This window comes from Pipistrellus hanaki (assembly GCF_964339955.1).
Source record: "Pipistrellus hanaki genome assembly, chromosome: 11".
NCBI lineage: Eukaryota > Metazoa > Chordata > Mammalia > Chiroptera > Vespertilionidae > Pipistrellus > Pipistrellus hanaki.
The window spans coordinates 30,014,777-30,031,965 of NC_140513.1; the positions used below are offsets into that span (position 1 = coordinate 30,014,777).

The following is a 17,189-nucleotide window of genomic DNA, read 5'->3' on the forward strand; positions in this document are numbered from 1 at the left end:
TCTAGTCCAGCTCAGGACACATGCCCAAATTTCAAGGTTGATCCCCAACAGGAGGCAGCCCATTGATATTGATGCATTGGCGTTTCTATCTCTTCCTCTCTCTAGTTCATCATGGGACTAGGCTCTGGGGCTGGCATATCTTTAAGTTCCTGCAAACAACCCTCTGTCACAAATGGTTTGGTTGGCTTTCCTAGGAATTCTCAAGTCTAAATTGTACCGTTATTCATTGAGGCTTTTGTCCTTTCAACTTGCTGTCATAACCTACAACTCGGGGTGGGGTGGGATGGGGCGGGGCGGGGCGGGGCCTGACGGGGAGGGGCGGGGCCCCGTGCGCAGCCTGACGCCCGGCCGGGAGGGGGCGCGTCGGCGTCGGGCTTCGCCGGTTGCCCGGAGAACCCGTGACAACAAAAGGCGCAGGCGGCGGCGGCGGAGGCGGCGGCGGCGCGGAGGAAGGAAACCGAGGAGTTCTGCGCTGCGCTCGCCGCCGGAGACCGGCTTTCTCTGGCCGGTCAGTGCGCGGGGGGCCGGCCGGACTGGCGAGGCCGGTGCGGAGCTTCCTCCGCCCGCCGCGTCCCGGCCGGCCGTTGGGAGGAGGGGCGCGCTCGGGGGCCGCCGCGGGCGGGCTTCGTTGCGGGCGCCGGAGGGGGGGGGGAGGGGAGAGGGAAGAGGGGGTGCAGTTGGGGAGTCTGGACGACGGCGCCCGCGGGGTGCTGGGACCCCGCCGGAGGAAGTGGGCGCCCCTGAGAAGGTCGGGGGAGTAGGGATGCGCGGGGCCGAGCGGCTCTGGAGTCGGATCCTTGGTTATTTCTCATGTTTGTACTTCCAACCGCGGGACCGGGAAGGAACGGGAAGGTCCGCCCTCTCTGGGGGTTCCGTTTGGTCCGGGCGCCTTTTTTCCTTCGCGTTTGCTGAGACTTGGCGCTTCCTGAGGCGGGAGAAGTCCGACAGCCGCTCCCTCAGAGGGAGCGGAGAACCGGCCAAGGATGCCCCGGTTCTTTCTCTAAGACACCTTTCAGATAACACCGCCCCCTTCAAGTTTTTAACGTGTTTTCCCCTCTTTACTTCCCATCTTCTCCATCTAGTATTTCATGTATTGGAAGCCTTTTCTGAGGTCCCTATGCGGTCCACTGTCCCTTTACTGGGAAGTTTCTTATGGAAATGTTAACAAGCCACAATTTTTAGATAACCACTATTTTTTGTCATTTAAAATGTATATTTTATTGATTTTTCATAGAGAGGAAGAGAGAGAGAGAGTTAGAAACATCCATGAGGGAGAATCATTGATCAGCTGCCTCCTGCACACCTCCTACTGGGGATGCCCCCGCAACCAAGGTACATGCCCTTGACCGGAATTGAACCCGGGACCCTTCAGTCCTCAGGCTGTCACTCTATCCACTGAGCCAAACCGGTTTCAGCTGTCTTTTTTTAAAAAAATTTTTTTTATTAAGGTATTATATGTATACATATCTTACCATCGCCCCCCACCCCCATACATGCCCTCACTCCCTAGCTTTTTGCATCCATTGATTATGCTTATATGCATTCATACAAGTCCTTCGGTTGACTTCCTATCTCCCCCATTTCTCCCTAACCTTCCTGCTGTAATTTGACAGTATGTTTGTTGCTTTACTGTCTCTGTATATATTTTTTGTTAATTGGTTTATAATGTTCTTTATTATCCATAAATGAGTGAAATCATTTTGGTACTTCTCTTTCATTGACTGGCTTATTTCACTCGGCATAATGTTCTCCAATTGCTGCAAATGGTAAGAATTCCTTCTTTTTTATGGCAGCATAGTATTCCATTGTATAGATGTGCCATAGTTTTCTGATCCAGGCATCTGCAGATGAGTACCTAGGCTGTCTCCAAATCCTAGCTATTCTAAATTGTGCTGCTATGAACATAGGGGTGCATATATCCTTTCTGATTGGGGTTTCTAGTTCTTGGGATATATTCCTAGAAGTGGGATCACTGGGTCAAATGGGAGTTGCATTTTAAGTTTTTTGAGGAAACTCCATTCTGTTCTCCACAGTGGCTGTACCAGTCTGCATTCCCACCAGCAGTGCACGAGTGGATAACCACTACTTCTGAAAAACCAAGGGCTCGGGATGCCAACCGTATTTGGAAACACTTATTTCTGATTAATGACATGGCATCAGTGATCAAATATTTATCTTGTCTTTGCTCAGATTTCAAACTTCCATTGAGCATGCCTATATATTACCAGCCAATCAGATTTCACCTTCCTTTACATTTAATGATGACATAATACTCATATTTCTGATTACTGTAATTGATCAGAAGCTGAAGAAGTGTAGGTGCTGTGGATTTTTATTTATTTTTTATATACATATTTTATTGATTTTTCACAGAGAGGAAGGGAAGGGGATAGAGAGTTAGAAACATCGATGAGAGAGAAATAACCATCAGCCGCCTCCTGCACACCTTCCACTGGGGATCGAACCTGGGACCTTTCAGTCCACAGGCCTACACTTTATCCACTGAACCAAACCAGTTATGGCAGTGCCGTGGGTTTTTAAATAAATTTATATATATTAATTTTTTTGAAGCCATATGTTTATGGGTCCTAGCCTTTGTAGATAAATTCCTATAAAAAACATACAAAAAAAAAAAAAAAAACCAAGAGGGGGAGCATTTAAGATTATGCTGCCTATCTCATTCAAATACACATTTATAAAAATTATCTACAGATTTGCACATTTCTTAGTCCTTTCTCCTACTACTCAGTGGGAATGAGAAAAAGTGAAATTCCAAAAGACAGTATGATTGATAATATGTATTGTCATTGTAAAGAAATGAAAAAATGGAGAAGTATTTACATCTCTAACCACTTTGAAAAAATTAATACTGTTACTATCTAAAGTTAATAAATCAGAAGAAATTGTGGAAATATGCCAAGTTTAAGTATTACACAGGTTTTGGAAGGCAGTGGAAGGTTTGAAAATCTCATGGTATCTCCTATGGGTCAAGTTTCTTTTTTTTTTTCTTTTAACTTTCCATATATATATATATATATATATATATATATATATATATATATATATATAGTTGATTTTTTCACAGAGAGGAAGGGAGAGGGATAGAAAGTTAGAAACATCGATGAGAGAGAAATATCGACCAGCTGCCTCCTGCACACCCCCTACTGGGAATGTGCCCGCAACTAATGTACAATAGATGCCCTTGACCGGAATCGAATCTGGGACCTTTCAGTCCACAGGCTCTATCCACTAAGCCAAACTGGTTTTGGCTGGGTCGAGTTTCTTAAAAAGAGAAATCCAGAGAAGGAAAGAACTAATAACAAAAGCAATAAAACAAAAACTGTTTGAAAGGAAGAATTCAGAACTTTCTGAAAAAGAAGAACTTCCTCACCATTGATTTAAATCAACATTCCATGTGAAACACAAGTATGCTGTTACCAAAGATAAAACAATAAGACTACACTAGCTAGCAAAGATGCTGACATTTGAGCACACTGATTAGAGCTGATAACCATGGACAGCGATGCTCCTGCTGATTCCACAGGGATTCAAGACTGCTTTTCTCTCCTCATCTGCCCTTTGAGTCTTTATGCACATTTATTTTTATGCACATTTACTTTGAGAAAGAAATACTTCTTGATTTTCACTTTGTCTAAACCCACTCCCTTTATCAGATACCTTTTTACATCAGCCTAAAAGCAGTTTTTGTTTGTATGTATGTGTCTTGCATCACTTGAAAATATATCACCACTTAGTTAATTTGCTTTAATGGCTGTCTTATGAAATAAATACATTCATTAAAAATATATGTTCAGCTGAAACCGGTTTGGCTCAATGGATAGAGCGTCGGCTTGGGGACTGAAGGGACCCGGGTTCGATTCCGGTCAAGGGCATGTACTTGGTTGCGGGCATATCCCTAGTAGGGGGTGTGCAAGAGGCAGCTAATCGATGACTCTCTCTCATTGATGTTTCTAGCTTTCTATCTCTCTCCCTTCCTCTCTGTACAAAATCAATAAAATGTATTAAAAAATATATGTTCATTGCGGGGGGGAGGGGGTTGAACCCAAGAAAATGAAAATATCCCAATTATAGTACTTTTTATTAGCAACATTGTTGGAAGTAAGTTAGTCTTGGCTTAACACAGACCATGATTTGTTTTAATGTGATAGCATAAAAAAACAAAACTAATCTGTATGATGAAACTTCTAATGTAGGTGTTTAAAGACATTTGGAAGAACCAAGTCAACACAGCATCTCTGCAATTTCTTTGAAAACGTTTCTAGCAGCAGATGATTGTAGAGTCCTTTAGGATCCTTGAATAAATACATATGAGTATTTATTTGTTCCTTCATTTAGTAGAATGAATAAAACTGACAAGGTTAGATGCAACTTTTTGGCCATTAAAGATAGTTTGCTAACTATTTTGGGATTTAATGTCCAAGGGGGCTGACACTTTTTTACTCTCTGTGGGCTCTTAGTGAAGTGATGTAAATGTTTTCTGTTATTGTGATCCTTTTCAGACTATCCACTCACAAAGTTATAAATGCATAGTTATAGCTGCAGAGTTTTTAAAGGCTAGTGAACATTAAATATGTCTTAATTAACATTTCTATAGCAAGCAGGTGTTACTTTTATTCATTAGTGTACTAGATTACTTAATGATATTAAGACTTGCCTTCTCCCAAACTGATTATTTTTCATCACCTACACTAAACTTTATCATAGATTGCTTGTTACATTTTTAAACTTTTTATCCTACAGAGAACTACAAGTTTTGTGTTTTTTAAAAAATACATTTTTATTGATTTCAGAGAGGCAGGGAGAGGGAGAGAGAGTTAGAAACATCCAGGATTGGGGATTGGGCCTGCAACTGGCTCATGTTTCCTTGACCAGAATCTAACCTGCGACCTTTCAGTCCACAAGCCAATACTCTATCCACTGAGCCTAACCAGCTAGGGCTGATAGTGTCTTTTTTTTTTTTTTAATTAATATATTTTATTGAGTTTTTACAGAGAGGAAGAGAGAAGAATAGAAAGCTAGAAACATCTCGATCAGCTGCCTCCTACACTCCCCCCAATGGGGATGTGCCTGCAACTAAGGTACATGCCCTTGACTGGAATCGAACCCGGGACCTTTCAGTCCGCAGGCCGACACTCTATCCACTGAGCCAAACCGGTTTCCGCTGATAGTGTCTTTTGAGGCTTAAAACTTTTGCATTTGATTAAGTGCATTTTACCTATTTTTTCATTTTATTGCTTATTCCTCTTTTGGTGTTATATCCCAACAACCATTGCCAAATCTAAGGTTAGGCAAGAGTTACCCCCATGTTTTCTTTTACGAATTTTATAGTTTTGATCTTACATTTAGGTCCATGAATCATTTTGAATTAACTTTGGTGTATGTGAGATAGGAGTTCATCTGGAGGGTGGATATCTAGTTGTACATGACCATTTGTTGAAAAGACTTTTCCCCCATTGAATTGTCTTGGCCTGTTGAAAATTAATTGCCTATAAATGTGATGATTTATTTCTGGATTCTCAGTTCTTTTCCATTGATCTTTAAGTCTGGCTATGCCCATACCACACTGCCTTGATTACTATTGCTTGATTTTAAAATTGGGGATGTGTGTCTTCCAATTTTGTTCTTTTTCACTACAGTTTTTGGTATTTTGTGTCCCTCGAATTTCCATATGAATTTTTGGATGAACTTGTCAACTTCTACAGAGAAGTCAGCTGGGATTCTGATAGGACTTGTGTTGAATCTTTAGATCGGTTTGGGAAATATTGCATTGTCATCTCAACAATGTCTTGCAGTCCATGAACACGAGATGGTTTTCCATTTATTTAGATCTTCTTTCTTCAAACAGTATTTTGTATTTTTCAAAGTATCAGTTTTACTCATCTTTTAAAAATTTTATTCCTAAGTATTTTATTCCTTTAATGCTATTGTAAATGGAATTGTTTTCTTTTTGTTGTTGCTAATCTTCATCCAAGGTTATTTTTCCCCCATTGATTTTTAGACAGAATAGAAGGGAGGAGGAGGAGCAGGAGGAGCAAGAGGAACAGTAGGAGAAGAAAGAGGAGGAGAAGGAGGAGGAGGAAGAGGAGGAGGAAGAGGAGGAGGGGAGAGAGAGAAAGAGAGAGAGAGAGAGAAAGAGAGAGAGAGAGAGAGAGAGAGAGAGAGAGAGAGAGAGAGAGAGACATCGATGTGAGAGACATGGATTACTTGCCTCCTATGCACTCCCCAACGAGGACTAGGGATCAAACCTACAACCTAGATACATGCCCTTGCCCGGCATCGAACCCTGAATCCTTCAGTTCTTGGGCAGATGTTCCAACCACTGAGCCAAATGGGCTAGGGTTGGAATTGTTTTCTTAATTTATTTTTTAGGGTTGTTCATTGTAAGTGTAGCTACCAATTTAATTTTTTTAAAAAGATGTTTTTATTAATTTCGGAGAAAGGGAGGGAGAGAGAGATAGAAACATTTGTGATGAGAAAGAATCATCAGTTAGCTGCCTCCTGCACACCCGCTACTGGGGATTGAGCCCAAAACCCAGGCATGTGCCCTGACTGGGAATCAAACCATGACCTCTTGGTTCATAGGCCAATGCTCAACCATTGAGCCACAGCAGCCCGACCCAGTTTAATTTTTAATGTATTAATTCCACTAGAGATCTTCAGAAATTAGTATAACAATTTAGGAGTAGAAAAGCAGTTTTTCAGTTTTGATTATTTTTTAATAAAAAATAGATTTATATTGACTTATGGAAATCCTTAAAATTATTTTATGGACTTATTTATAATATTTGTGGCAATGAGGAGATGTTATTTTTAAATATATAGCTATAAAACCAGTGCAAGGATTTGCTTTCAACACACTTGTACAGTTACCCAGTTATTTCCTTAATTTAAATTTTTAACTCCCTAATTATTCAATATTTAGATTAATGAGCTGGGAAATATCATTACAGAAAGAAGGGCACAATGGAATCCCATGTGTTTATCATTTAGTTTTCATCATTTACCAACTCATGGCCTCTACCCCTTAGATTATTTATAGCAAGTCCAGACATATCATTTCATCTATAAATTATAGATGTCCTTTAAAAGACAGATTTATTCTTTGTAACTAGCTTATGTTGGAACATGCTCTAGTTGACTTTGCTTTAGATGATAATTTATTAGGATAGAATTAGTAATTAAATTTTGTTTTATTTTGATACACAGGAGTCCAGATCTTATGTAAAATGGATGGCTCTCACACTAGACACTGAATGTTAAGTAGAAAATCTGTTTAGCAAAATCTAAGCTGCCATGGAGGAAATACCAGTAAAAGTTGCTGTAAGAATTAGACCTCTGCTATGCAAAGAAGTTCTTCATAATCATCAAGTTTGTGTGAGAGTTATTCCAAACACCCAGCAAATTATCATTGGGAGAGATAGAGTCTTTACTTTTGACTTTGTTTTTGGCAAAAGTTCCACTCAAGACGAAGTTTATAATACGTGCATAAAGCCACTAGTGTTATCACTCATTGAAGGCTATAATGTAACTGTTTTTGCCTATGGACAAACTGGATCTGGGAAGACATACACCATCGGAGGAGGCCATGTTGGTAAGATTCCCATAGTCTTTGACTTTTGAAACACTTGAAAGAAGCTAAAACATGAGATTACCTGACACCTAGTAGGTGCTCTGCATATTAATTGAATGAAATAATGAATAGGATAATCAGATGTGCTCATATGTCATCTTTAAAACATTGTTTTTTAATTTGAATTTTCATTAAACAATTTATGCTTATATTTGTTTGAGGAAAGAAGTTTAAGACAATGTGTAGTGTTTAGACCTTTGACATTTTTTCCAATTTTATTGAGATAAATTGACATATTAGTCCAAGGTATACAACATAATGATTTGATATAAATTTATATTGCAAAGTGATTACCACAGTTGAGTTTATATCAATCACTGCACACAGTTTCAATTTTTTTTCTTGTGATGAGAAATCTTAGCAATTTTTAAATATACAATATAGTATTGTTAACTGTAGTGACTTCAGGACTTACTTATTTTATAACCATTACCCTAACCCCCAAACCATGTGCCTCTTGGCAACCCTTTGTCATTTTGAACAAAATTTAAATTAGAGAGACATGAGTTAACATGATGGGATTATGCATTTTTTTTCCTAGATTTTGCATCTTTTAATACTCCACTTACAAATATTAAGAGTCCTGTAACCAGTACTTATAGGAAAGTAATTTAAAGAGTCTTTCCTCCCCCATTTTTTAGCCAGTTGTAAAGTTTGTTACAACTTTATTGAGGTTTAGTTGACAAATTGTAAGATATTTTAAGTATACATTGTAATGATTTGATCTGTGTGAAAGAGCTGGAAAGAACCTTGAAAATAATTTCATTTATGAGAGAGGAGCTCCAGCCACAGAATGCTGAAGGGCTTACTGAGTTAGGTGGCAAGTGACAGAGCTGGAATTGAAAGCCAAGTCTTCTGTTGAGACTGTTGATTGTATTGGTATTTTTATACTAAAAGCAAGCATTTGAATGTTGTGCATATAGATCATTATTGAAAGTGATCATTAGTATTATCTATATGTATAATGGCTTTTAATATTTTTTCTACTTTCATACTCAAATGTAGAATATGTAACTTTCAGAAAAATCTCTTGTTAATTGTAGGGATGGGTGGGGGGAGGTTTGGAGGTGGCTGTGTGGTTTGAGGGAGCCCTCATTCCAAAGATTAAATGGAGGGGCCTTAAGTGCGTAATGCCTCTACCTTCTTCAATTTTTTAGAATTAGTGTTATACAGGAATAGGAGATTTAAGATATTAGATTATTTTAGGGTCTCACAATAAAATAAATTTCAGATTTTCTACTATTTTGGTTTTTCTTAAAGATTATAGTTTTTTGTTGTTTTTGTTTTTTATTGGCCAGTGTTTTATCACCTTAAAGACTCAGTATGTGCTTTATGCTAATAGGAGTATAAAATGTTTAGATCTTGATGACAAATATAACTATATTGGTTTTTTTTAAAATATATTTTTATTGATTTCAGAGAGGAAGGGAGAGGGGGAGAGAGAGATAAGCACATCAATGATAAGAGAGAATCATTGATTGGCTACCTCCTACAAACCCCACACTGGGAATCAAGCCCACAACCTGAGCCTATGCCCATAACCAGAGTCTAACCTGGGACTCTTCAGTCCACAGGCCGACACTCTATTCACTGAGCCAAAACAACTAGTGCTAACACGGGCCAAATAAACAAGGTTTAAGTTTATGTAGGTTGCAAAAGCTAAAAGCTTTAATTTTCATAGAAATGTAGGTCTATTTCGTTGGAGACATGCTGAATACAAAGAGCTAAAATAAATGAGTAATTGTTAACATAAAATAATAGAACATTTTAATAAAAAATTTTACCAGACACTGAAGAGCTGCATAAATTAATAAGCATAATGCAAACAAATCTATTTTTCTTGTTCTCCAAAAGTGAAATATTTCCTGTTGTACACACCAAACAAGTCAGTAGAACACTAATGACATGGAAACCGGCTGCTAAAATATTTGCTGTTACTATTAGTGGAGAGAAATGGTGCGCCTGTGCATAAGGCGTGTAAGGGAAATGAATGCAACACGATCATAATAATCATTCATTAGTGAATGTTATAGTTCATTATTAATATGTAATAGGATATTATAAAAATTGAGATATGAAACTTTTATTAAAACATTTCTTACATAGCCGAAACCGGTTTGGCTCAGTGGATAGTGTCGGTCTGCGGACTGAAAGGTCCCAGGTTCGATTCTGGTCAAGGGCATGTACATTGGTTGTGGGCACATCTCCGGTAGGGGTTGTGCAGGAGGCAGGTAGTCGATGATTCTCTCTCTCTCTCATCGATGTTTCTAGCTATTTATCCCTCTCCCTTCCTCTCTGTGAAAATCAATAAAATGTATTTTTTTTAAAAAACAAAAACATTTCGTACATATTATATTGGCTGGGTCACAAAAATTTTCATTGTGGGCTGCATGCGGTCTATAGGCCGCAAGTTTGACATGCTTGAGCTAGAGGCTATATTGTTTTTTAAAAATATATATTTTTATTGATTTCAGGGAGGAAAGGAAAGGAAGAGAGAGATGGAAACATCAATAACGAGAGAGAATCATTGATTAGCTGCCTCCTGCACAGCTCCCCACCTGGGATCAAGCCCACAACTCACGCAAGTATCCTCACTGGGAATCAACCACTAAGCCACACTGGCTGGGCATACCTATATATTTTTTAATTTAAGAGGCCACGATTGTAATTTTAATTCTTTAAGGAAGAAAGTTGTCCTAAAATACTTTTAACTATTCTGAGTTGCTCTTTATCAGAAGAAACAGACCAACATTAGAAATAAATTTTGTTCCTAACTGGTTTGGCTCAGTGGATAGAGCATCAACCTGTGAACCAGTGAGCATTTTCAATTTCCCAGATTGACATTCCCAATTCTGGGAATATTATTTCATCGCATGAAATTCCCAATTCTGGGTTAGTTGTCTACTATTTAATTATTGACCGTGAAAATAATGTTGGTTTTTTTACCCAATAAATAATTTATTGAGCATTTGCAGTATCTAGGGCACCATGCTAGGTACTATGACAGAATGAAATTTCTTATTTTTTAATATGATTTTTATTTAAACTAATCATTTTCCAATTTTTCAGAAACTTGGATGTACCAACTTAGTAGGCCTAATCTCTAAAATCTTTTATTTCTCTACTATTTAAATAGCATATAATATATAGCTAAATGATGGCTATTGAGGTAAAAATTTTATAAATTCTTTCTCTGAAATAGTTTATTTCAGGACTATAAGCCTAACATTGAAGTGTGGTTTATAGGTTACCAAAATACGTATTGAAGCTTTATTATAATTACTTGAAATTGAGCTTTTTAAAAATATATATTTTATTTATTTGTTACAGAGAGGAAGAGAGAGGGATAGATAGTTAGAAACATCGATCAGCTGCCTCCTGCACACCCCCTCCTGGGGATGTGCCCACAACCAAGGTACATGCCCCTGACTGGAATCAAACCTGGGACCTTTGAGTCCACAGGCCGATGCTCTATCCACTGAGCCAAACCAGTTTTGGCATAATTGAGCTTTTTGATAAGTCTTTTGAATTTTTGTGGGATTTTTTTTTACCTTTTGAAGTGGGGAATGATCATCTCTACATACTGGCTAATACAGAATGCTTATACTTTGGTTTATAGATATTGCTATTATCTTGTTCCTGGAAGCTGTCAAAAAGGAATCCACTTTCTCCCTTGTATTGAAAAACCTACAGCTTCCTGTACATACCACATGATGGCAGTATTACATCTTAAGTTAGGTGAAAGGCAGTCCAATTTAATAGAAGTTTACTTTTTTTCAGGATGATTATTGCCAAAAATTTAAACATTGGTAATCTTTAACTTGGGAACAAGTTGGTTTTAAGGTTCATTTGTAAACTAGTGTTTTGTAGCTTGTAATATATTTTCCGCTAAAAAAGGTAGATAGGTTTGTTTCTAAATTGGCCTATATAAACTTATTTAACCTTAAGTCCCAATTTATTTCATTTATTTTAAATTTTATATTGTACTTTTTTTTTTTTTTTTACTATTTTAAAAATTATGGTAAGTATACACACACACACACACACACACACACACACACACACAAAGATTCATGCAAGAATGGGCCTTCCTTCCCCTGGCTGATAGCACCACCTTCACTCTGGCCAGAGCTTCCTTTCCGCCTTCCCATGCTGCCCAGAGGCCCGGAGTGGTTGGGGCTGTGCGGGTTACCTGCGTTGTTGGTGACGACGATGATGCAGGCATCCTGCCCCGGCCACTCTGCGCCTGCACACGCAAATTTACCCATAATCTTTGTTGGGTCAATTTGCATACTCATTCCTGATTGGCTGGTGGGCGTCATGAAGGTATGGTCAATTTGCATCTTTCTCTTTTATTAGTGTAGATAACATAAAATTTTCTATTTTAACCATTTTAAAATTATAGTGATCTATCAAGAATCTTAGTGTTTTGTAACCATCACTGCTTTTTTTTCCCCCCCCAGCATCCCAAATAGAAACTCCATACCCATTAAGAAATAACTCCCCTTCCATACCCCCTGGTGACCTCTAATTTACTTTCTTTCTCTATGAATTTTCATCTTTTAGATATTGCTTAGAGGTGGAATCATATAATATTTGTCCTCCTCTGTCTGGATTCTTTCACTTCTTTCCAAGGGCATCCTCCTTGTAGCATGTATCAGAACTTTATTCCTTTTTATGACTGAATAAAATTCCATTTTATCTATAAGTCATATTTTGCTTATTCATTCCTGTGTTGGTTGGCACTTGAGTTTTCCCCTTTTTGGCTATTGTGAATAATGCTACCATGGACATTGGTGTACAAGTATCTGAGTTCCTAGTATATATTGTTGTTCATTCATAATGTTGTGCAGATCTGTGTTCTGGGTTGTAGAAGAGGTGAAGGACAAGAGATATATGACTATTTTTTTTTTTTTGCCTGATCTCATCCAGTCTCATGATATTGAATATCACTTATATGTATTGTAGCTGACTTTTGATTTTTTTAAAAATCTCCAATCCAGACTGCTGTCTTGAACTCTAGACTTAATATCCAACTACTGCCTGTTTAGTCTTTGCAATTGGCCACTAAATATGTCATTTGGATGCCAACAGACACCTCAAGCTTAATTGGTAAAAAAAAAAAAAATGAACTTCTGCTATTTTCCCCTCAAACCAATTTAGTCCCCATTCTTACCCATATTAGTTGATGGCAACTCCAGTGGCTCAAGACAAAACCTTAGAGTCATTCTGTTGTTGTTAATCCTCTCCGAAGGATATTTTTCCATTGATTTTTAGGGGGAGTGGGAGAAAGAGGGAAAGAGAGAAACATCGATGTGAGAGAAACATTGATCGGTTGCCTCCTGCATGTGCCCTGACCAGGGCCCAGGCCAGGGCCCAGGCCAGGGAGGAGCCTGCAACTGAGGCACATGCCCTTGATTGGAATCGAACCTGGGACCAAACTGACCAGGTCTAGAGTCATTCTTGACTCATTGCTTTCTTTCACATCCCACATCCAATCTATCAGGGAATCTTAATGATGTTCCTTTGAACATAAATCCCAAATTGGGTCACTTCTCATTCTTTCTCTACTACCACCCTGCTGTGAGCCACATTATATTTACCTGCCTAATCCTCTTGATTCCCAGATTACTGCACAGTCTTCTAAGTGGTTTCCCCACATCCACTCCTGCCCTTTTATGGTATTCTTTTATGGTATTTTGCAAAACACTGCCTTAAATTGTTCTTAAATCGCAACTTACTACTATCCTCTCATACGGAATAAAACCCAAGGTCTGCTTTGGTCTACACAGACTTACATGTTCTGGCTCTGTCATCTCTCTGACCTCATCCCCTGTCACTCTCCCCTTCCTCTCTCTGCTTCAGCCACACTGGCCTTCTTGCTAATGGATCACATCAGTTTATCGTCTTTGTACTGGTTGTTCTCTCCCTTGGTTATTCTTCCGTCAGATACGCACATGGTTCCTCTGCCACCTCTTTCAAGTCTTTGCTTAAATGTCAGCTTCTCAATGATTCCCATCGTGACTTTCCTACCTAATGTTGCAAACACCTCCGACTTAGATGCACCTACTCATCCATTCCCCCTTACCCTGCTCAGTTTTTTTTTATCTGGATATACCTATCAGTTTTAACATACTATTTAATTCACTTATCAGTTACCTTTTTTTGCTATTGTCTATCTTCAGTGCAGTCCTACAAGGGCAGGGATTTTTTTTCTTTTGTTTTGTCCACTAATGGTTCCCAGGGTCCTAGAATACTGCCTGGCAAAAAGAAGATAATAAATATTTGTGGAATGACTGCATGAATAAATTTTGAGTAAGGGCATGCATGTGAAAACTTTTAACTATGAATTTTATAATTATGGTTTAAAAGATTTATAATATAGAGAATTGTAAGAAAATAAATGTATTGATTTTCAATTTCATGTTGTAGCTTTTCTTACATTTTAAGTTTCATTGTGCTTTTCTCTTTTTTTTCCCCCTAAAATTTCAGCTTCAGTTGTAGATGGTCAAAAGGGTATCATTCCTCGAGCTATCCAAGAAATATTTCAAAACATCTCAGAAAATCCTAGCACTGACTTTAAAATAAAAGTTTCTTATATAGAAGTATATAAGGAAGAACTAAGAGATCTTCTAGAATTGGAGACATCTGTGAAGGATCTTCACATCCGAGAAGATGAAAAAGGAAACACAGGTAAAGTAGCCTACTTACTAGATAGCCTTCTTTAGAAAATATATATGATTTAATTCAGTTTCTGGATACATTCCAAAGAAGCTTTAGAAAGACATATAAGCAAAATGAATTTGTTTTTACTTTAAAAATTATCTTATTAACAATATCAATTAAATTGCCCAGGTGAAAAGTAGAAGTTCAACTGGTAGGCAAGATGCATTTTCACATGGCTTTAAATAGTTTTCAGCCTTGTGATTCTTAGTGATCATGTGGTAATTTATCTTCTGAATGTATTATAATATTTTAACTATTGTTTTGTTGTTAAATATTTAGGCTGTTTCAAAATTTTCACTATCCTATCTAATAAAAATAATATGCAAATTAACCATCACTCCAACACACAGGATGGCCGCCCCCATGTGGACACAAGATGGTCACCAGCAGAGGGCAGTTGGGAGGGACCAGGCCTGCAAGGGAGGGCAGTTGGGGGCAATCAGGCCTGCAGGTGAGGACAGTTAGGGGTGACCAGGCCAGCAGGGAAGGGCAGTTAGGGGTGACCAGGCCAGCAGGGGAGGGCAGTTGGAAGCAACCAGGCCTGTAGGGGAGAGCAGTTGGGGGTGACCATTCTGGCAGGGGAGGGCAGTTGGGGGTGATCAAGCCTGCAGGGGAGGGCAGTTAGATGTTGGCAGGGGAGGGCAGTTAGGTGTCGATTAGGCTGGCAGGGGAGTGGTTAGTGGGTAATCAGGCTGACAGGCAGAAGCAGTTAGAGGTAATCAGGCAGGCAGGCGCGTGAGTGGTTGAGAGCCAGGAGTCCTGGATTGTGAGAGGGATGTCCTACTTCCCGTTTAGGCCCAGTCCCACCAGGATCAGGCCTAAACAGGCAGTTGGACATCCCTTGAGGGGGTCCCAGATTGGAGAGGGTGCAGGCTGGGCTGAGGGACCGCCTCCCCACCCCCATGCACAAATTTCATGTACCAGGCCTCTAGTCTACACTAATAAAAGAGAAAAATGCTAATTGAACATACCTTTGCTACACCCAGAGGCAATCATAGCGAGTAGGCAAATTAACCCAACAAAGATGGCTGTTAATTTGCATACGCTGAGGGAGGGAGGAATGAAGGCTGAAGACAGCATATAAGGAGGAGGGAGGAAAAGTGTAAGGCAAGGCAGCTGCCTGAGGGAAAGTGCGGGCGGGGCAGGTGGGGTGGGGTGGGGCAAGGTGGCAGCAGTGCACACAGCTGCGGCAGCCACTTGCAGGAATCTTCCTGCAGTGGGCTCCTAGTTATTAATAACAAATGGCACTTCTTGCATTTCTTCCTCTCCTAAAACCTTGCAGGAGATAAAGGGTCCTGGTGATGGAGTCACTCCTTGGGGGAATTTCTTATCAGCTAGAAAAGTAAGATGGCTATAATCATTTAAATAGCAGCCTGCAGGGGGCAGTAAAGCTTGTCTTCTTAGAGACTCTGTTCTGGCATTCCTGGACATTTGAAGAAATGGTTTTGTTTTTTGTTTGTTTTTAGAAAGCATACGTAGTATTTTATGAAATTACTAGAGGCCCAGTGTGTGAATAGTGTGTGGGAGGTGTCTGGCTGCCCACCCCTGCTTGGGGGGTGGGGCAACGGGGGTGGTGCCAGCAGGGTGAGGGAGGGAAGGAGTTATTAGTGTCTTTGCAGGGTATATACATTTGCTGTTGGCTTTCAGATGAGTTGAAGTTTCAAAGGCTCTTTAGTGTCAGGGACTTACAGCTTCCGTTTCTAAGCCTGTCTTTAGACAGGCAATGTGGTTTAGTTCCCTGCTGATAAACCCTCTAAAGAGAGGCTGTGATGTGATGTGACTGCCCTCTTTGGTATTAAGCAGTGGAGAGAGAACACAGGGAGATGGTGGTTGTGCTGGGCACCTCTCCTGGACACCTGACTGATGGTCCAGACCATGAACAGTTTTCCTCCTGATCACTTGTCATTCAGATTTCTGGCCTATGAAGGCTGGAGAGTGTTTACTTACTTAGAATCACTGAAGGTCACACTTCAGTGATGGGGTGGGTGTGGGGAGGGCGATTAGGGGTAGAGTTGGCAGGAGTGGGGCTATGGGTGGTTGGCTGGCTGGCCCCGCCCCCTATCTGGCAGGTTGGCCACCACAGTGCTCGTCATGGCCACCAGTCATTCTGGTCGTTCCACTGCCATTGGGTCCCTTGGCTTTTATAGATTAGATAATTCAGTATAGTTATTTTTTTCAGGATAGAATTCAGATTGGTGTTTTGAGCTTTTGTATCATGAAATATATTTATTGAATACTTTTATTTTTTATTTAAAATTACAAAAATAAGACATTTTAAAGTCATCTTACAATATGGAAGGGTACATTGTCACTCCTGTTAAACTTAATGATCAAAATATTCCATGACTAATATCAATCATGCAAAAGTTTTGGAAGGATGTAACAAATAGTGTTAAGACAAAATGCCAAATATTTTACATAATGTCTTACAACATGCATTTGTTTTGACATATTTATTGAGTCTTTTGTGTGAAGCAGTGGTTGGTATCCAACCTGGAAGTTGCACACTTAACATCACCTTTGAAGCTTTTAAAAAAATATTGGTGCCAAGCCAGTGTGGCTCAGTGGTTGAGTGTCAACCTATGAACCAGGAAGTCACCAAAATTTCTTCCTGGTCAGGGCACATGCCTGGTTGCGGGCTTGATCCCCAGTGTGGAGTATGCAGGAAGCAGCTGGTCAATAATTCTCATCATTGATGTTTCTATCTCTCTCTCTCTCCTTTCCTCTCTGAAAGCAATAAAAAAAATATTTTTTTAAAGTACTGGTTTCTGGGCTTTACTTTTCAGAAATTCTAATGAATTAGTCTGGGATG

At 39.4% G+C, this 17,189-nt stretch overlaps 1 protein-coding gene across 2 annotated transcripts in view; it reads left to right on the plus strand.

Moving 5' to 3' along the window:
- Positions 1 to 348: 348 nt before the first annotated feature.
- The window catches only part of KIF27 (kinesin family member 27), a 79,630-nt gene continuing 62,789 nt past the window's right edge, over positions 349 to 17,189 (plus strand). The window contains exons 1-3 of one of the 2 annotated variants that reach the window (XM_084899371.1): positions 349 to 508; positions 7,228 to 7,612; positions 14,144 to 14,344. In XM_084899371.1, the coding sequence (XP_084755497.1) occupies positions 7,315 to 7,612; positions 14,144 to 14,344 (499 nt within the window). In that variant the 5' untranslated portion in view covers positions 349 to 508; positions 7,228 to 7,314. The remainder of the gene's footprint in view (positions 509 to 7,227; positions 7,613 to 14,143; positions 14,345 to 17,189) is intronic. The other variant, XM_084899372.1, reaches the window with a different exon arrangement.